The sequence below is a fragment of the Myiozetetes cayanensis genome, unplaced genomic scaffold (assembly GCF_022539395.1).
Source record: "Myiozetetes cayanensis isolate MyiCay16 unplaced genomic scaffold, myiCay2020 scf18, whole genome shotgun sequence".
NCBI lineage: Eukaryota > Metazoa > Chordata > Aves > Passeriformes > Tyrannidae > Myiozetetes > Myiozetetes cayanensis.
Window position 1 is genome coordinate 696,828 of NW_026087389.1, and position 26,059 is coordinate 722,886.

General features: G+C 52.2%; 1 protein-coding gene across 1 annotated transcript; it reads right to left on the reverse strand.

Annotated features, from left to right (window-relative positions):
- Nucleotides 1-1,762: 1,762 nt before the first annotated feature.
- On the reverse strand, nt 1,763-16,189 carry LMCD1 (LIM and cysteine rich domains 1). Its single transcript, XM_050313111.1, has 5 exons — nt 16,101-16,189; nt 14,105-14,360; nt 9,207-9,548; nt 3,725-3,940; nt 1,763-3,083 (listed from the first exon to the last, which is right to left on the reverse strand). Exons 1-5 carry the CDS (start codon nt 16,187-16,189, stop codon nt 2,925-2,927), a joined length of 1,062 nt encoding a protein of 353 aa, XP_050169068.1. The 3' UTR covers nt 1,763-2,924.
- Between the last annotated feature and the right edge of the window lie 9,870 nt (nt 16,190-26,059).

Genomic DNA, 26,059 nt, shown 5'->3' on the forward strand with positions numbered 1-26,059 from the left:
CTGCACTAATAAAAGCCCTTAAAAGTTTCTCTTTAAGGCATTAGTCCTCCACCCACGGATCAGGTTGTTACTGTTATACCCAGGCTCACAGCTTCTCTGTGGCTGTTTGTTACCACTGGGGCAAATCAGGAGAATCCATCAATTCCAATAAGTCAGGACCGAGTCAATTCATTGCAGAGGTATCCAAGTGAACAGGTTTTTTTTGGAAATAAATGGTGAAGGACAATACTGATGTCCTAGGGGACATCTGGCCCTAGGTGGGGAGGATCCAAGTGCTCACGGGGATGCAGTGGAGAGGGGGGCGATAACCCCAGTGTTGGGGGGGATGCTGTGGGGAACCCAAGAGGAGGAAGGTGACCTGCACAGAGCTGCTGTCCTTAAACAGCCTCTGCCTCTCCACTGGTGAAATCTTCCACAGACAGACGGGCCCTTCTGCTGCCTCAGATATTTCTTAAAAAAAAAAAAAGGGACCACAAATAAGACAGCACTGTAAATATTTGCAGATTCAGAGCAGTAAAGCTCTGAAAAACTTCAGTTTGCAAAACTTTGCTGAAATGTGGTTTCTGCCCAGTCCCTCTCTCTGAACCCCAGAGCCCCTGAGCTGCCTCCAGGAGCTGCTGCCTCTGTCTGGGTGACAAAACCCAGTGAATGTCCTCACTGGGGGGAGGATCTTCTCATGCCTACACTGAATTTCAGTCCTAATATCAACACTAAAGGTTGCCATATCTTTGAGCTGTTAGATGCATTAGTTTCAGGCTTTTGCTCCTGACACTGGAGAGGCACAGGATTTTATTTAGCTGTTTAATTGCAGTACATTTTTTAGCAGACAGTACTTTACGAGCTGCAGAAAAATCTGCAAGGCTTGAGCAGGTGCCAGCAATGCCAAAAGCCTGAAGCAGGTGTGTGCTGGAACAGGGACTTCAGAGAAGAATTACAGTTTCTAGGTCACAAAATCAAAACTCGGAACATGCACAGTGGGCTGTCACCTTCCCTTGCCCAAAGTCCCTCCTCAGCTCTCTTGGACTCCTTGAGGTTCTGGAAGGTGCTACCAGGTCTCCCTAGAGTCTTTCCTTGTGCACAAAGTGAACTTGAACTCCCTCTTGTCAGAGACCACTGCTCTGCAGGGAGGGTGATGGGGATGACCCAGCCCTGCCCTCACAGTCCCTGGGAGCGAGGGCTGGGGACAAGGGAAGGGCCACCCCAGTGCTCCCCCCAAAGCCTGTCCTCTCCCTGTGCCTCTGACATTTGCCCGAGCTCCCACCACGCACATTCTTCTGCAGCCAGAAAGAACCAGCTCCTCTCCACTGAGAGGAGTCTGGGCTGCATCTGAACCCTGGCTGTGGTGGGAGGGGATCCCCTTTTCCCCCACAGCTCCCCAGGCAGGAGGGACCCCATGAGAACAGGGGTCCCTTGGAAAATACAGACTCTAAACTGCTCAAGTGTAGATGTTGATCCCAGATACAGCAAATGTGTCACCCGTGGGGGGCTGGGAGAGACCTTGCCTCTCTCTGCACCTTGGGACCTCCCTGCTCTGCTCCAGCTTCCCATGGAGTTCCTCCAAACACCCCAGTGCTCCCAGGAATTCCACCCAGCACAGTGGCTGTGCACAGGGCTGGAGGAGGTGTGGGAGGCTCTTGCACCCACACCCAGGTATGGCCCTACACCTGCTCCAGCACAGGGCTGGATTTGCCCTGCTCCCCCCAGCAGCAGAGCAGGGACCCCTGAGGCAGTGGCTGAGGGCCCACAGCTCACCTGCTCCAACCCTGCAGCAGGTACAGCACCACCCAGCTCCCATCTCCGAGTTATTCAACCAGAGGCAAGCAAACACCCACCGAATGGAGCAGGCTGTGAGGAGAAACTGGTGTCTTCTGAGCACAAAGAACCCCCAGCAGCTGTGAGCTCCTTGCACACTCACCTTGGTGAGAAAATATTCCAGTTCTCTGGCAAATAATGTAGATTTTTAATATAAGAAAACAGACTGAGCACAGAGACACCTGCCAGCCTGGAATAGCTGATGTTTTCAGTGACATTGCTTGATGTGGGGAACAAATACAATTCTCAGGGACTCAGTGCTGGATCCTGGAATAGTGTCACTCCCATCAGATCCAAGAGGGGACAGGAGAGCTGTAGGACAAGAAGCAGGGCAGAGCTCAGGGTGAGGTCCTGCTGGCTCCAAGGGGAAGGTAGAGCTCCCTGGTACTTGGAGGGGTCACTGATGTATTACAGGGAAAAGCAGCACTGCAGCATCTCAGGACACACACGCCCTGCCTCCAAGAAACCTTAGGCTGGAAAGCAGTTTTCCACAAAATCCTCTGTGTTCCAGTCCCACGGCTGCAGCTCCAGGGGCTGAGCCAGTTGCTGCCCAGGCAGAGCTGTGTCCTGGCCCCTCATGGGGCTCAGCCCAGACCTCTGTGTGTCCACTCCTCGTTTTACACCACTGCATGTGCAGAGGACAAAGCTACAGCTGCGTGTGGCTGCAGTTTTACACCATTTGCTTTTAGAAGGTTGATCAAACTCCTCAAACCCACTGCCCTAGCACAGCCACAGCAGCCTGTCAGCCTAATTCCAGTAAGGATTTCAAAAACCACAAACACCCCTTGGTTTTGACCATGACCGTAGGTTTAGTATGCCAGAAGTTACTGTTGAGATGTGTTATTTCCAAAATACTACTGCAAGACCTTAGTCATTAGAAGCTTGGACAGACTTGATAAAAACCAGCACAGCACAGCCCCTCCTGGCCAGGTATGCCCTGCACCTCCCACCCACGGGCATAAGGGTTCCCTTCGGATCCAAGAGGACCCCGGGGAAGCACTCCCACCAGGCTGTGCTGGATGCAAGTGAATACTCAGGCTCTAATTTCTTTAACCTTCTCCTTCTCCTTCTCCTGTACTTGCCAAACGCCCCCAGTCCTGGTGGGGCCTTGCTCAGAGGCGCTTGCTCTGGCTGCAGATGGTGCACAGGAGGCTGCTGTTGGCCAGGGAGAAGGGTTTGCCCGTCAGCGGCGTCTCACACTCCAGGCAGGCAAAGTGCTTCTTGTGCCAGGCCAGCCCTTCTGCCTGCTGGTAGTCCTCCGAGAAGATGATCTACGGCACAAACAGAGAGACACCGCTGCTCATTGCCAGCTTCTCGCCAAGCTGGAGTGTGCAGGAGCGGGGACAGCCAGCCCTACACCTGCCACCAAGCCCGTCAACCGCGCAGGCCAGGCTTTGGGAATGGGTACAGAAAAGAATCATAACATGCTTTGGGTTAGCAGGGACCTGTAAAGGTCACCTCATTCCGACCCCCTGCCATGGGCAGGGGCACCTCCCAGTAGAGCAGGTTGCTCAGAAACCCTAACTGAGCCTGTGCCAGGATCCTGGCACTGGCAGCAGTAGAGACCAGATGGTCCCTATCCTGGCATTGGTTGGATCAGGGGGCTCTGGCCAGTCTCTGCTCTGGCACAGGGGGATCAGGGGGCTCTGGGTGGTCCCTGGGGGGATCAGGGGCTCTGGGTGGTCCCTGGGGTAGCAGGGGCTCTGGGTGGTCCCTGGGGGATGAGGGGCTCTGGGTGGTCCCTGGGGGGATCAGAGGCTCTGGGTGGTCCCTGGGGTACCAGGGGCTCTGGGTGGTCCCTGGGGGATGAGGGGCTCTGGCTGGTCCCTGGGGGGATGAAGGGCTCTGGGTGGTCCCTGGGGTACCAGGGGCTCTGGGTGGTCTCTGGGGTACCGGGGGCTCTGGCGGGTACCTCGTCGCAGCCGGCGCAGCGTGGCCGGAGGCTCTCGCAGTAGTGGCGCCCGCACCAGGCGGCCCCGCCCTTCCAGAAGTAGATGAGGTCGACGAGGGGCTCGGAGCAGCGGCAGCACACGAAGCAGGCCGGGTGCCACTGCCGGGCGTAGCCGGCGCGGTCAGCGTAGACCACCGGGCAGTCCCCCGGCACCGCCTGCTTGCAGGACTCGCAGCGCTGCAGGAGAGAGGCCGGCGGTGAGCGGGGCTGGCACCACGAGCCCACTGTCCCAGGGCTCAAAGCCCTGCGGGATTGCAGCCGTGAGGAACCACCTTTGGCTCCAGGGCACAGTGGGAAGACAGGGTGCTGAGTGGCTTATTTTGGAGATCTTGGGATGGATCTTTCCTTCCCAGACGTGCTCTCTGCATGGCTCTGAACCACACAGCTGGTCGGAAGCCCCGGTAGCAAAACAGAACAAACTCATCTCCAAGCATGTCCTCAATGCTTCCCACTTCTACACAGCCTGGAGGACCTGCCATGCTGCTGCTCCACATCCCACGGCACTGAGGAGGGCAGTGGAAATCAAAAGCAGACAACACAGAGCATCACAGGGCACACACGGCCAGCAGGGTCAACATCCCTAGGACTATCACTCCACATCCTGGGCAAACACCTGGACCAGTGCTACCTATGGACAGTGTCAAGCTGTAATATACATTAAAAGTCATTATAAATATATTTGCCTGGACTACTGCTCACTTTCTTCCATTCAGATTCTTGGGCAGGTAAGAACAGCACTACCTGCCACCAGCCAAGTGACTGGCCTTTGGGACCCCCCCAGCCCAAAATCTTCACTAGAATCCCAAGGTCCTGCAAGGAAGAGCTAAGAATTCCTACAGTGCAGGACTGCAGCACCTCAAAGATGTAATTTCACAAAGAGATTAGGAACTTTGGTCTTTTCTCACTCTTTTCTGTCTGTGCCTAACTCAGATGTCACTCCACAAGTTTCAGAACAGCGTTTTCCATTTCTAACAGGCCAAAGAGCCAGAATTAGCCGTGGCTAATCTCAGGATTAACAGCATCCGTGCACATTACACACAAGACCAACTGCTGGCTGCTTATCTGTGCCTGCAGAGCGATCCTGCCATGAGTGAAGAGCCAGCACTGAGGCTCCACTTGCAGGCTGACAGGATGCTGTTCCAGTTCCCACTGGAGCTGGATGGTCCAGGTCAGGGTAAGAGCTTCCGAGTCTGGCCTTCGTCACTCCGTACAAGAAACACCCTTCAGCAGCAGCTGGAATCTCTTCCAGCAGAGCTAGATTTCTACCAGCAATCCCTGCAGCAGCCTGGCCGAGGCAGCGGGAGTTGCCTGTGTGACACACATGTTGTGCTTACACTGCCCGACCAGGGTGCTGGCACAGTGCTGTCCCTGCTCCAGGTGGCACTGGGAATGTCCCTGTGCTCAGGTGACAACACCCTGACTTGAGTCAACCACTTCTAATAGGTGGGTGAAATCATAGGACCACAGAATGGTTTTGGTTGGAAGGGACCTCAAAGATCACCTAGTTTTGACCCCTTGCCTTGGGCAGGGACACCTTCTGCTAGACCAGGTTGCTCCAGAGAAAAAGAGAAACAAAAATAAGAGGTTTCAGTAGAAGGTAAACTAACTGCCCCTGAGCTGTAGGAGGACATCAGAAACAGGGCAGGGACAGGGGAGGGGACAAGTTCCCACCCCCATCACCAGCCCCTTCCACCTGCTCACACATGAGAGCTGGAGTCACTGACCTTTGCATCTACAGTGTTTCCTTGCTCTCATCCCTCCTGTTACACAGCAGGAGGCCACAGGATTATCTACACCCCCTTTTCTCTGTTTGGTCACTGATATTTCCAGCATCCCATGTGTTCTGCCATCACCTCCTCCCTTGTCCAGCTGGATTTTCAGTAACCGCCCTTGGAGTGGTTCCACCGTGCTGACGGGCATCTCCTGTTTTCCCAGGAAATCCATTCTGACAAGAAGAGGCAGCACAAGAGCACAGACAGAATGTTTCCTGGCTTGGCTGTCCTGCTGAAAGGGGATATGTCTGCTGACACTGCTCCTTCCACCACGGAGGGCTCCGACACGTTCCAAGCACTCCAGGCCCAGTGTCGATGAAGGGGGAGAATCGGCATGGCCCAGAAACTGTGGGATTTCTGGTCTGGAGGAACAGGAACAGTATGGAGTGACTGGCAGAGAGCACCAGTCTTGGCACACCAGCAGTGTGGATGGATGGGCACCGAGAAATTCTGCACCCATCACACAGGACTGAGGCCTTTTCCCTACGCCCCTGATACCTCCCTGAGGCACCAAATTTGGGTGACCTGGGGCCCCAGAGCCCAACCCTGCAGCTGCCTCGGCTCTGGCAGCCCCAAGAAGCCACAGACCCATCATCACAGCCCTGCTTATCTTGCAGGATCTAAAGTCAGAACAAACACAGCAGTTTCCAACTCCGCTCAAGTTTATTGCCAACAAGAACTGTTAAAAAAACAACTTATTTTGCTGTTTCTTTCTTTGGAAATTATTCCCAGGGAAAAATTCTTCACAGGGCTTTTTCCAAGCACCATATAACCTCCATTCCCTGCCATTTACACACTACATAAAAGGGGCTCTTCCAATTTGAAATGGCATTGGTGCTCATTTTACATCTCCATCGTGCAGGGAGAGGAGTGAAGACTTTATTAGCCTAATTGCCAGAGGCGTTGGCCAAAAAACTGTCCTGTTCTCCTCAGCTTTTCTCAGCCTGCTCTCTCCAGCAGCTCCTGTTCCGCAGTGCCAGCTCCCAGGGAAGGAGCTCCCAGACAGAACCAGCCTTCTCCAGAGCACTCACTGCACTGCTGGCCTCGAGCTTTTGGGAACAACAGCTAACTTGGATCAATTGCTTCAGGATTTGATTTGATTCCAGCACACTGACCTGTTACACCAGAGGAGTTCCCACTTCTGAGGGGGTTAAGGATGATTTTGTGCTTGGTAGAGAACACTCAGTCTGTGGGACAGACTTACAGCAATGATGGCCCCTCCCTGCAGCCCAAAAGAGTTCAGGAGCTGCCTGAGCTCAGCTGCCTTCACAGAGCTTTACACTGGTGCTGGATGTTTTCCTTTACACACCCATGTCCACACAACTGTTCTGAGTGTGCAAGGGGAGGTGTAACAGCCTCAGCACAGACACCCAGGGAAAGCACCCTGGCCCATTCTTCTGAGGCAGCTTTGGTCCTTTCTGGATTCATTCTGCTCTAGATCAAGGGTAGTATGTTTTGGGTATTTTTTTCCCCTACCCACATTCCAGCCTGTGGTTCAGGCTCACACCCTGATCTGAAACAGGCTGACATCAAGCTGCTGGTGCTGATTACAATCTATTCAATAGATTCAATCTCTGTCCTACTTCTAATGGGCTTAATGACGAAACACCACATGAGCTGCTTGAGAACCATGATTTCCAAAGCAGCTACTCAGCATCTCCTTCCCCACAAACTCTTCAACTGAAGGTGCTCATTTTGTCCCCAAGAGCCCTTCTCGTGGCTGAATCCTGCAGGGCCTTGAGGGTTGGGGCAAACACACTGCCAGCTGAGGACAGCATGTCCTGGAGTGTCCCTGGGCAGGGTGGTGGCACCACAGACATCACCCACAGCACCCTAGAGAGCCACAGAGCAGGAAGGCTCAGGAGAGCTTTCTCAGACTCAGGAGCATGCGTCGTGTTTAGCATCCAAACTTTAGAGGACACACAGGAGATGGTGATACAAACAGAGAGGAACCCAAACCTCCACACCTGGAGCGTGCTGATCTGCATTTTAACCCCTAATTACATCAACACCACAAAAGCCTCCAGTGTCACCAGCTTCATGCACCTCATTTCTCAGTCGCTTCGTGTCCATCTCTCCATTCTGCTCACCCCTACTCTCACCTCACACACTGCACAGTGAAGCACTAAATCTCATTTTTCTATGGTAGAATTTTTCTTCCAGGGCAGTTTTGTTAAAACCAGTAGACCTGGAAGTGCAGCACATTCCAGATCCTGGGACACAGCCTGTTCCTATCAGCTCAGGTGCATTAATTCCTGCATGGCAGATCAAATTAACCCAGAGGGAGCACAGGAGGTCTGTGGTCAGCATGGCCAGCAGCCCCAGTCCCTCATGGGTCTGCCATGCACTGGGCTGCACAGTGTGCCCATCCCACTGGATCTGCCCCTGCTTTGGAAGCTGTTCCATTTTTCAGCTGGTGCCTTGAGAAAAATGATGCTTCAGATCAAGGAGAATAACATCACAGTTATGTATTTATTTATTTGAAAGGACGAATTTGCAGTTTAAGTAAACCTTTATCACTAGGATGACATTGAAATGTTTAAAGGAAACCTTCCTTTTGGGCCTATTTTTTTAGCTTAGAATTCTTTGGTGTTTTGTTGCAATAGTGCAAACCTTTACTGTGCCACTGGACTCAAAGTCAGATGCACATTAACAGGCCATGGCAGAGGGGAGACATTACCCAATATGGGCTGAAAATGAAGACTGCTCTTAACATGTACAACCTCAGTGCAGGAATGGCAGGAAAAATCTCCTCTTAAAAACACTTGGACACCATTTGTTTTTTCAGCTTTAAATCCTCTGCTGCAAGTCACCCTCACAAGGGCCAGGACAAGATATTTCCACTCACCATATTTTATGATAAGCATCTGTTCAGCAGCCACAGAGGCCACTCCAGACAGCACTGGGGGAACATAAATCTAAAAGGGTGTTGGAGAATCTCAATCATTTCCCTGTGGCAATGTATTTGTATTCCCAGGGACACAGGGTGGCTGTTGAAATCTCCCCAGAGCAATTACAGCCCTGGGAGCACTGTCTCCATGTTCACAGCTCTGTGGTAAATGGACTGAGCCACCACCTCCTGTCAGTTGTGGTCTTTCCACTCACTCTGGGCTGGAAGCCCCTCTGGAAACACTAGCTCACAGAGAAACAGTTTCTGATTGCAAGTACCTTATTGACTCACATCACAGAACCACAGAATCATTAAGATTGGAAAAGACCTCCAAGCTCATCAAGTTTCACCTTCAACCGAATCCCACCACGCCCACTAAACCATCATCCAGGGATGCCCAACCTTTCAGAGCTGCCAAGATTCCGAAGTTGAAATCACCAGCTCCTACAGCAAGAATCCCCTCACCTGGGCCTTTGCCGTGGAGGGAGGGCAATGGGGGAGCAACCCCCTTTCACCCCTGTCAGACAGACCCCTGTGCTCAGCAGGGCTGGCTGGAGCAGAGGGTCTCTCCAGGGTGCTTCCCAGTGCTGTGCCAAAGCACACCACGATGTGGCTGAGCACCTGCAGCAGGGTGGTGACAAAGGACAGACCACTCTGGCTGGTGCCATCTTTCCCCCATCCAGCTGAGTCTGACTGTATTCCTGAAGGCTCCCCAGGCCCAGAGCAGCATCATCCCTCCATCACCCCATCCCATCCCATCCCATCCTGTCCCAGCACTCACGTAGTGCCCGGCCGCAGGTGCGTTCTCCAGGGTCCCGTTGGTGGACTCGGGGGGTTTGCTGGACTCGATGCTCTTGTCCTGGGGCTTCCCTTCGTCCTTCCCGCCGCCGCTGCCGCCCTGGCCGGGCAGTGCCACCTCCCCCACGCCCAGCGCCTCGGCCTTGTACTTCTTGACAAACTCCTCCATCAGCCCGTGCTCGCCCTCGGCCAGGCCGCGGCACTGCGCCGGGTCCTGGTCGTACAGCGGCAGCTGCCTCGCCAGCCGCCGCCGCCGCTGCAGCGCCCCGTCCGTGCCCGCCACCGGCTGCAGCTCCTTCGGCATCAGCTCCATGTACTGCATGGCCTGCACGGGAGAGACCAGTTACTGCATGGGGACACACCCAGTCACTGCATGGCCTGCATGGGGACAGACCCAGTTACTGCATGGCCTGGATGGGGACAGACCCAGTCACTGCATGGCCTGCATGGGAGAGACCAGTTACTGCATGGCCTGGACAGGGAGAGACCCAGTTACTGCATGGGGACAGACCCAGTTACTGCATGGGGACAGACCCAGTCACTGCATGGCCTGCATGGGGACAGACCCAGTCACCCCGAGCTGCCTGTGGCAGGGAAGCACAGAGCTTGGCATAAGATGCTCCACCCATCTTATGGAGTGGTGGCAGAAAACGTGACCCTTCCCCTCCCTTCTCCCTTCGAGGTGTTTTAACCCACGGTTTGGAAACAAAAGGCTGAACTGGCTCAGATGCCGGTGGCAGCCAGGCTGTACTTAATCACTTCATCCTCAAAACCAGGCTGCCTGTTTTTGGAGAGGTTTTGGTTTGTTTTGTTTTGAAACAAAACCCAGCCTGCCCAGCATAGCAAAGCAGCACAGACAGACCTGCTTTGCTGGCTCACACCCAGATCCCAGCACACCCTCCCTCGCTGGCACTACCAGGACACTTTTCCATGTAATTTGACAACAAGGTTGCTGAAAAGTCTAAAAGCTCATAAACATCAAAATTCAAGACCAGTTTCCTTCTGCCTCATGCTAGGACAGCGAGAGCTGCAGGGAGTGGGTAAGGGGCTGTCCTGGGACCATCCCAGAGCCTCCCCGGGCTCACAGAGCACAGTTTAAAGATCCCCTTTTATCAATCAAAAATATTATCTTAATACAGGAAAAAGTAGTTAAATAGCAGTTGAGTCTGGAACACCAACAGGCACCAACTCCACCCCACTACTGATTTCCCAGCAGATGAAAGGTATTTGGTCACCAATGCCCTGTGATATGGAAAGGAAATGCCAAGACAATATCCAAAATAAAGTCTACAATTCAACTGCCACTACCTTAAAGTCAGAGCAAACCCATCTCTGTCCCAGGCTGGGTTAGTGCTTGTGGGACATGGAAGCTGCACAGTTAACTTGTCTGGCTGGGGAAAAGGGAAGGGAGTTTCCCACTCCGGCATTTTTCCTATTGTAGTGCAAAGAGTGACAGGGCAGCCAGTTGGCTCCCTGCCATTCCCTGTCAGACCAGCATCCAGCTGCATTAGATTTGCTTCTTACTGGGTCAGCACTTGAGAACTCAATTTAAAAAAATTAGCAGAGAGATTTAACTGTTTGTGGCACATGGGCTGCTTCAGGCTGGGCTTTTAAATACAGAAATGCCTGCACAGCACTGAACAACTCATCACCTTGGGAAAAACTTCCAAGTCCCTTCCACCTGGGCTACTCTGAGCCAGAGAACAGTGCTGCCAGGCAGAATTCCTGACAGGAAATTAGCAGGGCTTCCTTTAAAGGGCTTCCCTGTGTCTTGGGGTGCAAGTTAAAATCACTGTACACTGGTAAATTAGACATCAAGGCTCAGTACATTGTGTCCCTGTGCAGTGGCAGGGCTGATGCCCAGTTTTCTGGGAAGGCTGGTGCTCTGGGGAAGAAGCTGCTGCTCAGGAACAGCAGGTTGGAGAACTGCAGGATGCTGGGGGGAGTGATCCGGTGCACTAATGGCTTTCACAGGAGTGAGGAATCCTAATGGGAATGACAGGAGAAAGGGACAAGAACTCCCTGACTGCTCCTCCCAGGCTCACACAGGCACTGCCAGGGGTATCTTACAACTGCAAAGGAAAAACCAAAGCCAGTGCTGTGTGACCAGGGACACCAGGACAGCACGTGCTGTCCTGCCCCACCCTCAGCCACAGCACCAGCACTCACACAGAGGAGAACAACGTGGGCACCTGGAGCCTCCTGTTCCACTCCAGCCTCTTCATTCCCAATACAGAGTCTGTGCCGAGAGCCAGAAAAACAAAACCACAAGCCTTCCCTAAAGCCTGCTCAGGGACAGGTTTCAATATTTGCCTTGACACGTGATGGGATGTCGCTTCCTGATCAAGGGAATGCTTGAAGATACAATTGCAGATGTCATCGAATGTGTCCAGAGAAAAGATATGGGGAAAAAAAATCCAACCTGACACCAAACACTGACATGAAGGATAATAAAAAGTTGCTATGTCTGCTGCTACCACATATTGTTACAGCCAATGCTTCACTGTGCTGCCTGAGTGCAGGTAATTTTGAGGAAGAGCATTTTAGGATTTCCTTGTTCACTACTGATCTTGGAGCTATTTTATGACCTGTTCTTTCTGCTCTCCCCAGGGACCCCAAGTATCTACTGCATGACTTCTCCAGGCACCGCTCAATGAGAATGTGCTCTGAACTTCCTCCTATTATCGACCAACCACTTCAGCACAACAAGGTTAAAAGCCATCCCAAGTTCGCAGCCTGCCTTCAGAAGGAAACCACTGGAGCGAGGCAGTTATGCACTAACAGCTTTTTGGCCCAAATCCCTTTTAAACTATCCCAAGAGTGGCTGACATCCAGCTCTTCTCCTCAAAGCTTGTCAAGTTGATCTTCAAGCCAAAATTTATCAAGGTTGTCTCCAAAGCTCCTGAACGTTGTTTACTTGAACCAAGATATATTCCAGCACATCCAGGCACTATAAAGAGATCAAAAGCATTCATAAAATCTTTGACCTTCCACCTTCAGGGAGGTGGGTCTGGGCTGGGGGTTTGTTTTTGGACATAGACCTTGGCACAGGACCATGCTCTCCATCTCCCCTTTTTACCCTGAGTTCTCTCTATAAAACCTAAACTGAAATATTTTGTACCCTTGGAGCTGCCCTTTGCCAGCACTGCAGGGATGGAGCTGGATGCTGCAGGATGGGGGAGTGCTGGGATCTCCCCACTATGTCCCCAGCTTCCCCAGTGCCCCTGGGCTCCCACAGGGCTGCATTCGGGGTCACCCCAAACACACACTTCCAAGGAGAAGGCTCCAGGGCCATGGAAGATAAAATCAGCCCAGAAGTCACAGAGTTTGGGCATCCCTCAGGGCAAAGAGCTGAGCCTGCCCCAGGCACTGGGAGCACGGCGCTGCAGCCACCACGGATCTTGGGTTCCCAATAAATCCCAGGCTGGTGGAAGAGCACCATCGTTGGTGTCCCCATCCCTCACCAGCTCCCCTATTCTCCCAGCACCCCTGAGCACAGGAGGGAAGTGGTGGCTGCGAGCACAGCGATGGAGCAGCGGGGCAGGGGGTGCATGAGGGTCACGGCCCCTCGTTAAGCCCAGTGGCTCTGCTCCAATTACCCCCCTGCATTCCCAGTACAGAGCTCACAGTCAGCCTGTCCAGTGGGTTTTAAGGAGAATTAACCAGTCTGTCTCTGGGGACTGCAGCTGCACTTCCACATTTGTATCCCCAGTTCTTCTTCAAAAAAATCTGGTTGTGGTTTCAGCAGCTTTAAGCTATCTGTGTCATCTGAGGAGCAGCAGCTCTTCCCTGCCCACCCCTGACAGTAGAATACAGAATGGTTTTATACCACAGCACAGTGAAAAGCCAGTTAAATGCTTTCCTTCAAGAAATGCTCTGCTGGCTCACTCTTCCACAGCCGAAAACCACTTCCATCCTTTCCCACACAGCTGCTCCGGAAGGAAACTGGGCAGGGGAGGGAGGTGGAGCTGGGCTGGGGGCTTGGTTTCAGATCCAGGCCTTGGCACAGGACCACACTCCCCATCTTCCCTTTTTGTCCTGAGTTCTCTTTACAAAATATTTTTTACTTGGACCAGATTCTATTTAGCTGTAAGTTAAAAAATTCCTAGCTCCAGAGCTGGATCTGGGAGGGGTTCCTCGGGCAGCAGTGGTGGGCAGAGCTCCTGCCCATGCAGGCAGGACACTCTGAGCACAGAGCTCAGCTCTGCTCCAGGCTCACATGCCCTGGCAGGAAGCTCCACAAGTCTGCTGGAACAGGGCTGGGCTGCTGCTGCTCTTCAAAGGGAGTGTGAGGAACACTGGGAATGGAGGTCTGAGCCCACTGCTCCAGGGGAGGACATCCTCCAGCAGTGAAGGGATGCTCCCTGTGAGCAGGAGATGGGGGGCCCTGGGGCACAACCACCCAGCTGCCCCCCAGTTCCATGCTGCCCACCACCAGGAGAAGTCAAAGCCCCTTCTCTCTCCTCCACTTGCCCAGCTCAGACATCCCAAGAAGGCCTGGAGGAATTGCTCCCACATCCCGCCTGGAGCTGGCAGACGCTGATGTGGGCTGTGCAGGGCTGTAGGACGGCAGAGATGGGATCTCTCCTCAGCAGTGCTTTTATTAGATCTGAGCTTTACCGAAAGGCTGAGCTTTCTAGTTGTTAAATCCATTAAAACTTCTCCTAGAAATGTAAACCAACCTATAAACCCCAAAGGCATTCCATCCCCCTCTCCTACCTACTCTGCTTATTCACAGGGTTTTCCAAAACACAGAGTGCTTGGTTCACGTCTGCTCTCTGAGGCAAACCAGGATTCACTGTTTTCCCCAGTGACTTCATTCCAGAGCTGAGTTCTGCTCCCAGCCCAGTGACCCACCCAACAGGCCATGGATTGCCTTACCAGCTTCTGGGCGAGCCCCGGGGGAGCCCACTCGTAGGTGATGGTGTCGAAGGTGGGGTCCTTGCCCGAGATGTTGGGGTTGGTGACGATCATGCGGTTCCTCTTGTAGATGCGGACGCCGTCGCCGCCCTTGAGCCGCGCCGTCAGCGTGGAGTACTTGGAGTCCGCCAGCAGGCGCCCGATCTTGCGGTCATCCTCCAGCTCCGAGCTCAGGCTGTGCTCCTCCTGGCTGCACTTGCACGACTTGCAGATCTTCCTGTGGGCCACAAGAGATCACCCTCTGGATGTGAGCTGGGCTGTGGGAGGTGAGTGCTCATGGAGCCTCTTCCAAGGGTTAAACACAGACTAGGGTTACACGGCAGGACAGAAGGCTCAGTGCAATTTGTGGAATGGTGTGGGTTGGAAAGGACCTTAAAGCTCATCCAGTTCCACCCCCTGCCATGCACAGGGACACCTTCCACTAGCCCAGGTTGCTCCAAGCCCTGTCCAACCTGGCCTTGGACACTTCCAGGGCTGGGGCAGCCACAGCTTCTCTGGGCAACCTGTGCCAGGGCCTGCCCACCCTCCCAGGGAAGATTTTCTTCCCATATCCCATCCAACTCTGCTCTCTGTCAGTGTGAAACCATTCCCCTTTGTCCTGTCACTACAAAAACTCCCACCTGTGGGGAGCTGCTGCTTCCCCTAAACTTCAAAAACTCCTTCAAGCATCACTAAATTAGAAATTAGTCTCCTCATTAGACTCCAACAACCCAGCACCAGCCTCATCTCTCCTGAAGCTTTACGTGGCATTAAAAAAGTGACTGCTAGAAGGAACTGATGCTTAATTGATTATAATTTGAACTGTAATAGCTATAAATCATGCAGACAAGTGTCTAAGACCCCTCTCTGCTGGCCAGCACTGCCATCAAACACTAACAACAAAAGGGACAAAGTAACTCTGACACAATTCTGAGGATTTCAGCAGGATTCTGGAACAAGAATGAGTCAAACCAGTCTCTAATGAAGTCAATTAACAAAAAAAAAGAGTAGTTCTTCCACCAAGTGAGTGTTTTAAAGTTTGGATTTCACCCCGCTGAGGTATCAAAACTGGGAGCTGACAGTCTCCAAGGCATTCCAGCTGCAGCCAGCACAGCTGGACCACAGGCTCCCTGTGCTGCTGCTACAGACCCTCACAGCCCCCAGCACTCTCCAGGCACACAGAAAGGAGCCCAGTGTTGCAAGGCAGCTCAGGGGGCACTAATTCTCTTTTAATTAGCGACATATGCAGAGCTGCCTTCCATTTGAAAGCCTCTTTGTTAGGGCAGGGAGTAGCAGGGCACACTGTCCTGGGCAGCTTCCACCAGCTACTGCCACCAGTGGCTGTTCACTTAAACTAGAGCTCTTAAAAGGAAGTACTGAAAATGAAGTATCAAATGAAACGCTCTGGCACTAAGCACAACATTTCAGCTGTGAGGAGGCAGGACGGGAGCAGACACAGCACCGAGCCCGAGCCCACGGCTCCTGGTCACACCCCAGCTCTGAGCCCATGGACAAGGGTGACAGCCAGGCACTAAGCACGGCTCCTACTGACAGTGTGGGATTATCATTTGGGTCTGCACTTCCCTAGCTCCACAGCAAGCAGGTTGTGCTTGTTTTCAGCATTCCCTAACAAGCTGAGAAGGCAGTGTGTGGCAGGCAGGGTCTGGGCGGGCAGGGGGCTGTGCTCTGGCACCCACACAGAGCAGGGCACTGGGTGGCTGTCCAAGCACAGCAGGCTGCAGAGTGGCAGCAAAAGTGGAACAAACCCACTGCACGGAGCCTCAGCTTGCTTTAAACACTTGTGGATGAGATTTTAACCCAAAGAATAAATGAGCAGGAGCAGTGAGGAGGGGGATGGAGAGCAGTGGCACGAGCATCCCCTCAGCCCAGCATCTCTGCTCTCAGAGTCACCAGAGACTGAACACCAACAGGACCAAGGGCAATGGCCAGGCAGGGCCCCTCCAGGACAGGATGTTACCTCCAGGAATGTGGCTCGAAGCCCGTGCAGGTCCCTCGGCAGCGCAAGCAGGGCACAGCTCTCCCCAGCTGCGGCTGGCTCCCCGACATCTGCAACAGAGCAGCACACCGTGTTGGAGAGGCTTCATCCTCAGGGGTAATCCCACACAGAGCACTGAGAGCGGGTTTTGTCCTTCAGACATTGATTTCTTCAGCCATTCCTTATGTCCCATGAAGCCTCAACCCTCCCAGATGCCAACTGACCATGTCCATGCAGCCCTACTACACCTTTATTTAGGGTGCTTGGGATGGAGGTGTTCACTTCAAAGGGAGGGAAAAGGGAACAGCATGGAGAGGATGGCACATCTAAGCCAGTGAACATGGCCACACTGGACAGCCACTTTAACCTCATCCACAGAGACCTCAGGTCTCATTTAAAGGCAATTTTGATTCAGTTTATACAGCTCCTATACTGCTTGTGGATCTGTGCAATTCAGATCACACAGGAGACATGGAGGTGTGTTACCATAACCTGCACTAAACTTGTTTTACTGCAGCTGGGACCTCCTTGGTCTTTCTCCAAGGGGATTTTGGGCATGTGGCATGTTTCCATGCCTCTGGCACTGGGCTTTATAGGTGGTTTCCACAGTGAACAGGAAACACAGTGGAAAGGTTCTGGGGAGGTGGTAGGGGAGGAACATAGGGGATGTAGGGCTGTGGTTGTGCTGCACTTTGTGCTGCTCACTGAACACAGAAAAAACTCACTCATATCCATGGGCACTCACTGCTGCAGAGACATCCAAACACCTCCCAACAGGAGAGACGAGAGCAAAAACCCACCCCAGGAGCCAATACCACTGGCAAATAAAGCTGTTTTAGTGTCTGTCCCATGAATTTATCAAACATGGCTGTCTGAACGTGAAGAACGCAGGAGGGCACAGTGGGAGACAAAAACAAAGTGCTGCAAGAGGCACCAGGGCGAGGTGACACCACGAGACAGTGGATTTATCTCAGCCTGGATGTTTATACAGGAGCTGTCAGGCTCCTGCCTGAAAGACATGTTTGTTCCCTGTAAAAATGAGCTGAAGGAAAACAAGGACTGTCCCACACCCAGCAGGAGCAATGGCAGCACCACGGGAGCATCTCCCCAGCTCAGCAGATCCAAGTCTGTGCAGTCAGAGATCAAACCACAGGGTTTAACCCACCATCCACCGCTGCAAAAATCACCACCTTCAGTCCCCAAGCACTGCCAAGGGTCACTCCCATGCAGGTTTCTGACCACTCTGGACCTCACAGTCTGCATGTCCCATGAGGGCTCATGACAGCACACGCTCACACCTCTTTATCCAGCTTTTATGGAAGATCTTTAATCCCCCTTGAGACGGGATCTTGTTCCAGGCACTGACTACTCATACCTGTACACACACTGAGGGCCCATCTGAATCACAGAATCATTGGGAGGGACCCAGCAGGATCCCCCTCCCTGGTCCTGGGACAGGCTTGGGGGCTCAGACTGCAGCAAAGCACAGGCAAGGTTGCAGAGGTTTCCAGTGCTGGGGAGGGCTGGTACCTGCCCACAGAATCTGAGCCCAGTCTGTGTGTGTCTCTGAGTTGTGACAGTCTTTCATTACAAGATCATACACCGTTTAAGTCACTACTAGTCACGCTGGCAGAGGCTGCCCTTGCCAAAACCTATTTTCAAAGGGAGAGATCAGCAGCAGTAACAGAACAGGTGAAGGCACAGATGCTGCACCCCAGCCCCATGGGGACCTTGGGCTGCCCCAGCTCTGTCCAGCAGCTCCAGGTTCTGCAGCTCCGCTGGGATGTGAAGCCAGTGATGATGCTGACAGCCTTCCTTCCTTCTGCATCCACCTGCCCCACTTCCAGCACCAGCTCCCAGGGTCCTCAAAGCTCCTGCATGGATTTGGGGCACCCGGTGGTCTTCTCTGACATTCAAACTCCTTCTGCAGCCTTCAGGAGGAAGAGGGTATTTAATGGCACTCAGGAAAGACATTCCACTTATTTGGAAACAAGTAAAACTTGCTAACAAGGACCAAGTTTCTATAAACAGATGTTCTACAAATGACAAGAGGTTTGTTTGCCAGTTTTAAGGTAGATGACAGATCTTTACATGCCTCCCTACACAAGGCTGCTCATCCTGGAAACACAGCCAAAGGGGTACAAAATGGCCCATTTCAGCTCCTTTTGCCCTAGGACTGTTATTTCACTCCTGCCTCATTTTTCACCTGTAATTTTCATCTCAATTTTCCACCTGCAGTTTGTCCCAACATTTTGAAGCCAGTGGAAAGATCTCTCACCCCAGGAGTTAATAAACATACATCTTAAAAATTACCTTAACATGCCCAAACACTCCACTCTGCCTCTAATATCCAGAAAGAGAGGACATTTTTGGTTCTTCAGCCCTGTGCCAGCTCTCCAAGAGGGATAAAGGCATTTAAGATTTCCACATAACACTCACAATCCTGCCAGTTCTGGAGCTGTGTGCCAGGCACCCACTGACTGATGGGTTTAACTGACTCTGATCTTAGTGAGTCAGACAGAAGCTGAGTATCAGCAAGGGACTGTCAGTGGTGGTTTGTCTAAAATACAAACATCTGGATTAAATAAACTCACTGGGAAAAGGTTCATTACACACAAGGGGAAAAGCACAGGGAAAAGCACAGTCAGTAACAAGAAGCAGCATGTGAGCCCTCCTAAAACAACCTGACACTTTGGAGCCCAAGGAAGTGTCACTGCAAGAACTTGCAGCCCTTTGGGGTGGCACCAGCCAGTGACCCCCACATGGAGACAAACCCCATGTGCCACTTCGTTGCTTCAGTGAGAACAAGTCCCTTTCTTGGTAATTTATTCTGCTTGTCCAAACATGATTCCTGCTACCTGCCTAAGTTTAATCAAAGTTAACTGCTCTTCACTCCAAACACTCCCAGCAATGGCTTGGGCACAGCCGTCCCTTGCCAAGGGCAGGCTGAGTGTCCTGCAGCCCACAGTGGGCAGAGCTGGAGTCCCACGGGTGCTCTCCCACAGCACTGTGGGGGAACAGCCAGCTCGGGTGGATGGACGTGTCTGACCAGTGCTCCCGACCCCAGGGGCCTTTGGGCTCTAAACGAGAGCTGGGGATCCATTTCTCCAAGGCAAAACCAAGCAAGTCTGAGCCATTACTTTTGGGCACTGAAAGCCCAGCCAGGTCTCTGAAGGAGAAAGTTATTCCTCACTCCACTGGAAGCAGAGGGAGATTGGAGCCACTCATTCCCATCCCTGTGGAGGGGCCAAACAGAACGGGCACTGCTGCCCAGTCAGCAGCATGTCCTGCCCAGACACGGAGCTTCTCCTCACTGCTCTGCTCCAGCTCCTCACATGGGCATAAAAGGAGATTTCTTTAAAAAAAATATGCAAGACACTGCAAAAAACCCAAACCCAGTAAGATAATGTGAAACAAATGCTCCAGCTATCTCAGGCTCTACCTATGCCCAAGCCCATTTGGGAACTGCAGCTGAACTTTGGTATCACCTTAGATAAAGAGTTTGAAGATATTTGTAATGCTTAAAAAAATTAAAAAGCTAAAATCAGACCTGTGTCAACAAACTGCCCAAAGAAAAGAAAATCCTGCTCACTAGTACTAGAGAGACACTCCTTGCAACATTTCTGTTTTGGCTTTCCATGCCTTAGAGCATTCTTGCTGTTAGAGGAGAGAAAGCAAGTCAGGGCAGAGGAAATTCTTGGGTAGTGAAATGATAGGAAACAGAGACCATTCTACCCACAAAAACATCTCTGAACAGTCTCAGGAACACGCTGGTAATACCATGGTGTGCTGTTCCACTGGCCAAAGGCAGGGCCATCCATTCCCTGAACAGTCGGAAAAGAGAGAGCCCATAATGACAAGTGACAAGGAAAGGACCCAAACATGGCTCCACCTTGGTTCAGAGCTTGAGAACTGCTCTGCAAAGGAACTGAGCTTCCCAGGGAAGCCTGGTGAGATGGACCCCTGGCTAGGAGTCATAAGCAGGTCAGGGTTCAGCCCCACAGCCTGCTCCATTTGCAGCTCAGCTGAGATTCCAGGAGGTTCCTCCTGTGTTTCATCACCCTCTGGCCAGCCCAGCACACCTTGGCCAAGGACCTTTTGTCAAAGGCTCTCGGGTTTGGTGCCAGGGGACTGCCCTCAGTGGCACTAGAACCTGTAGAAATATTCTGCTTTCCTTAAAGGACCAAGAGGAGTTTGATCCCTGAGGGGAATCAAGCCCAGCAAGAGCAGAGCAGCAGCTGATGCAGCCCAGCACGTGCCCCGGGGCTGTTTCACTGCCCTCAGCCTGCTCCCCCCAGCCAGAGGCACCACCTTGGCTGCTGATGCTGCAAAGGGCGATGCAGTCACGAGCCTGGCTCTTGCTTTTTGGTCATGCTTCGTTTTCTTCCTTTTCTCTTGCCATTAGACTGCTCCTTGCATCATCTCTCTTTGGCAATGCACACAACACAGGGTCCAGACACACCTGACGAGTGAGTTGTGACCTCCAGCAGGAGCTGTGATGTGTCACAAGAGCACAGAACAAACCAGGGACTCGGGGAAGTAACGAGGGGGAAGCAGGAGAGCAGGGTCAGCTCCAGCTGCTCCATCAGCCACTGTGACAAAGGGATGAGAACTGAGGAGGGAAATCCTTACCAGATCAGGGATGCATAGTCCATGCTCCCTTGGAAAGCCAAGGTATCTCTGAGCAGGAGGGGCTCCCCGCTGGCCATACACACACCACAGGCAAGGAAACACAGGGTGGCTTCAGCCTGGACACTCTGCCAGTGGAAAGCACGAGTGTCGGGACAGGCCCATGAGCAGGGTGAAGGGTATCCATCCTACTGCAGTGTTATCCCTCCCTCTCTGGAGGTCACCCACAGCTCTCCAGTCCCCAGAGGGGCTCTGGGGACACACTGCCATGGCCACAGCTCCAGGAGGGATGAGCAAAGGGGGGCCCTCCTGCTTGCACAGAGGCTTCTGGATCCCGAAAGCACTTATTGCACAACACCGTATTTGGAGACTGAAAACGGTGCTGGAGACACGTAACTACCTCAAGTATGTTTTCTCCTCCTTTTTAGGGAGGGAAGAGGAAAAGCTGGTTTCCAAAAAGTTACTCCAAGTTCACAACAGTCCTTCACAGCCGAGGTCCTCGTTTCACCCCTCCTTGCAGTCGGAGCACTTCCCAGTACCCACGGCAAACTCAGTCCAAACCCTTCCCTGCAGCCTCTGGAAGAGCCTCCTGCAGCCTCAGCATTGGGTACCCTGTCCCTAAATAACAGCCATGGCAGAACAGAGCTCAGGCACCACGTGAACCCTTTGGGTGGGTTCCTCCAGCTGCTAGGAATTTTGGAGATTAACAGCTCTGAAATAGACCCTTGAACAATGGAAAAGGGAAAAGTCACACAATATTCACATGGGTGGGGCCAGTCTCCTCAGCACAATTGCTGAGGAGTTTTGGGATATGGATGGATAGCAATTAATTTGTTGTCATTAGTTGACTATAACAGAGCTAAGCTTGCATAATAATAGGAAGCCAGCTCAAACTTCCTTGAGGATTTCCAATAACCAGAGGGTGTAAGGGTTTACATCCAACAGAAGAGGTTTCTATCCCAACAAGAGGAGTGCTGCAAACTCTGGGAAAGCACAGCACCATCCGATGAAGTGAAGCTGGACTTACACGGGCTGCAGGGAAAATCAGCCAAACCCAACAACACAGTGTTAACACATCCAAGTTCAACCAGGAATGATGCCAGACTCTGCACATACAAAAAGCCTCTTTGGTTGCATTTTCCTTCCTATTGTGGGCTCAGACAGGCAGATTTGCTGCCATGTCTTACACACAGCCACATGTGGCACCCAAGTGTCCCTTCCCAGTCCCACACAGCCACCTCTCCTCCGGCCAGGCCAGCGATAGGCAGCCTGTTCACCCAAACTAGGGACTTCTGAACTCTCCTCACAAAGCACCAGTTTGGCCTCCAGCACCTTAACTCCTGGTTTGGATGGGCAATCTATCTCAGCATTCTCCTAGGTAGCTTTTCCATCTGGGAAAACCTCTTAATAAATTCCTCGAGGAGGAGGATCACCTGCTTCTCACTGAACCTGCCTCTCAAATCCTCGGGAGAAATTACCCTCAAAGACACCACGGGAGAGCTGAAAAGTTCCAGCAAGCTCCATTGTGGACATTTTGCTCAGGATCCAGTGCTGAGCATGGCCCCAGGCGAGTGCTGCTCCAGCTGCAAGTGCTCAGCTCGAGGGATCTCTGCCAGCTCACTGCAGGTACCAGTGTTGGAGCCAACCCTGCCCAGGCTCCCCCTGGGGGTGCCAAGCGATGCCACCCACTTAACTTGTTCTAAATGAGCATTAAGACAAAAACTAAGCGAGATACTGAAGGAACCCAACAAACCAGCCCTGGGTGGGATGAAATCCCCATGTCCCTGCTGGAGAACAAGGAGCTCAGCCTGAGTCCCCTTAGGGTTTGTTTTGGCTCATCCTCTCTCCTGGAAGAGATCCTCCCTGAGTCTCCTATGCCAGAGCCCTGTCTGGTTCCACTGCTCTGCTGTTCATCAGGGGTGGTGTTGCTGCTTCTGCTTATCAGGCAGAGGCGAGGTCTGATGGCATGGGGCTGAGACATGCCAGCCCTGCAGACACCCCTCCCTCCAGACATTCCCAGCCTGAGGCTCTGCATGCAAACCTACAGCACTTGGACCAACTGAAGTACAAAAATATCAGCTCTTGAGGTGCTCCTGGGATGCAGATTTTTCTTTGCACTTCACCCTGACACACCAGAGCAGAACTGCCACTCCTGCAACACTTGACCTTGGCCAACAGTTTTACATACTGAGTATTACTGAGTATTAATTTTTTCCTCTCCTGCTGATGACCAGTGAACTGAATGGTCTGGGCTGAAAGGGACCTTAAAGATCAACGCACTCCTTGACTACACCCGATGCCCAGTGAGGTCCAGCCTCAGGTGTGCTCAGAACCAACACCCAGTCCTGCTACAGAACAGTCCAAAACATCCCCTGGACCTGCTGCAGGAGAGCTCAGCTTGGTGGAACATGCAGGGCTGTGCTGGACAAGCTGTCCTGAGTTCCAGGAGGGACTCCATGAGCGCATTTGCAAGTGGAATAAACCTGTGCAAGGGCAAACAACTGCCCTTAAAAGTGCATTAACCAATACACACGCTCACGACTGCCATTCTGAGAACAGCACAGGGCTGTTTTGAGCTATTTTCTTCTCATTTTCATAGACAGAAAGCATCTATTGTAATCATGACCTGAAAGCAATTTGTTTCCCTGCCAGATTCTGAGCAAGCAGTTATTCCAATTACCACACTCACAGAGAAAAGAAAAAACCCTTACAAAAGGCTGTCTTTCACCTCAAATTCTATGGGATTTATTTAAGGCACCAGTGAATGAGCTGGTATCATCTGGAATACCAGAAGCACTTATTAAACTTTGCAGAGTAAGAAGTTTGTTGCCTTATATTTTAGCAACAAGAAGACCAGGAAAAGGCACCAATACTGTAAGAAACTATTTCAACAGAGCTGCCAAATCCCAGCCTACGGGATGACAGAGCTCCAACAACCAGGGCCTCTGCAAATACCTCGCTCTTCCAAGAGCACATAGCTGGCAACATTCCTTTCTTCACTAACAATGTGAGAATTAACGATAAGAGAAGGGCAAATGCTGAAAAATCAGATGAACAGATTTTTCCACAAGCCAGACAGTGCTTCAGATATTTGGGCTTAATTATAAATCCTAACCAAGCATTGAGGAGGTACCTTGAACAGGAAGAACCCACCCAAACTTAATTAAACAGCAGCTCTGCTGAGTTCCAGAGCACTCAGGTAGCTGTTAAAGTGTGACCTCCAGTTACCTGCCCAGAGCCATCTGTGTCCTTCCCACCTCCTGCAGGAGGAGGTGGTGATGGATTGCCACCGGGAATGGGGGGCCCTCAGTGCACTGACACGATGCACTGCTGGAGCTGCTTCCCTCAGATTTCCACAGAGCAGCTGATTCAGTCCTAAATATCTTCTCAGCAGTAGAAGGGCCTTTACAGTCAAGGAAAAGAGAAAGCTGAAGGTGGGCACAGGGCAGGGCCATGCCTGGGCCTGCCATCCCTCTCCTTCACCCCGTCCTGCACTGCGGCCTCACCGAGTCAGCTCCGAGGAGACCACGGAATGCAGCCACCTATCCCGAACCCCTCCCAACTCCCCAAAGGCCCATTCAGCTCTGAAAAATGCCAAAAAAAAAAAGGCTGGGCCATGAGGTGCTTCAGAGGGAAGGTACAGTGAGGTAGCAGCCCTGGCAGCTACTACAGAGCTGTCACACCAACCCCTGGGTCTGCAGGGCTGGTCCCTATCCAAGATGTTCTGATCCAGGACAGGTGCTGCTCACTTACTCTATCCTGGTGCTCTGGATTAGTGGACAGGCTGACAGGAGTCCAGGCAGTCCTCCTGCTGTAGTTGGCACCTGTGGATGCTCTGTGGTTGTCCAAACTGACTGGGCAGCACATGGGACTGGAAAACAGGAGAATGTTTTTACCTGGAGCTTCATAATCTTGACACAAATTTCCCTCTTAGAAGGGAAAAAAAGTGAGATGGTTTTGAGCAACAGGTTTCCAGGTCTTCAGAAAGACCAAATGAAGAAGTCCAAGTGAATCTTGTGGCTGGTGATGCCCTGAACCGCAAGGCAGAAGCTGAGCGGCTGTGCCACCCCAAATACTGGCAAGCCACCAGGCTTTCAGGTGAACTTACTTTCCTGCGTTCCTCTGACATAACCAAGTGATGCAGTCAAAGCACTGGGAGTAGATGAGATGAAAAAAGCAAACAACTGCCCAGAAACCTTCCCCTTTCTCCGAGCCCCATCTCTAAATGGAACAGTAGCTCCAAGCTGGGACATCCGAGTACCGCCTTTCCTGAACGGCTGAGATACAATATTTCCTTTTAAAAAAAGAGAAAAAACTCAGCCTACACAAATACTCCAGACACTGCCTCCCTGCAGGACCAGAGGGATTTCGTAACTTGTAAATTGTATTTTATGGGACTTGATTTAGCTCTGAGTCCAAGTCCCAAAATAAGCTCCTTAACCCCTGTGCTGCTTTATGATTTCATGTCTATAAATACTTGCTCAGAGCAGGTTTCTGCGTTAAGATCAACATCTGCTTCCCTGTGACAGCTGCTTCCTCCCCTGGGCTCCAACACAAGGACGTTGTTTTGAGAGCAGGGGTTTCAGTCCCATGAGGTCAAACCAGCTTTCAAAGCTGGCACAGCTGTCTCCCTGGGCCACCAGCCATGTAGGTATGACCTGTCCCCAACACCAGGACCCCTCATCCATCACGAGGGGGCTTTGCAGAGAAGGTACCAACTCCCTGTGGAAACTGAGCTTCTGCTGGCAGGGACTGCAGCCACAAGTGATGAGCACGAAAGGGCAGCGAGGGACAAACAACTCCCAGTGGTGTAATTGTTAAAAGTTACGAGGGCCAACTCCCCAGAGCCAAGATGAAGCTGTTTGTACAGCTCTGACAGCGTTTACACAGCTGAGCAGCAGCACGTGCAAAGGGCTCTGTGCTGGCTCTGCAGCCCCTCTCGGCAGGCACAGCTCTTGCCATCCTCCACACTGCCTGCCCAAACTGCCCACGGTGCTTTGGGACACAACACACTTCACAGATGTGTCCCACAGGAAGTCTCTGGGCAGAGCAGCCCATCATTTGGGAGCTGAGTGTCCTTCCCCAGAGCCAGGCAGCTGCCAGGCTGTGGAGGACAGCTTGGGGTTCAGCCAGGCACCTGCACACCCTGATCGAGGGACCCGGTCTGTGAAAACATGAACAAAAAAGCCAAGTCTCCAATGCGTTCCTCAGGTTTTTAAAAGCTCTAAATCTTTGGATTTTATCAAGGGCAAGTTCCCAATCCCTACCAGCGTTCCTATCCAGGTCTGCAGATACATTCAGAGGGGTTTTCA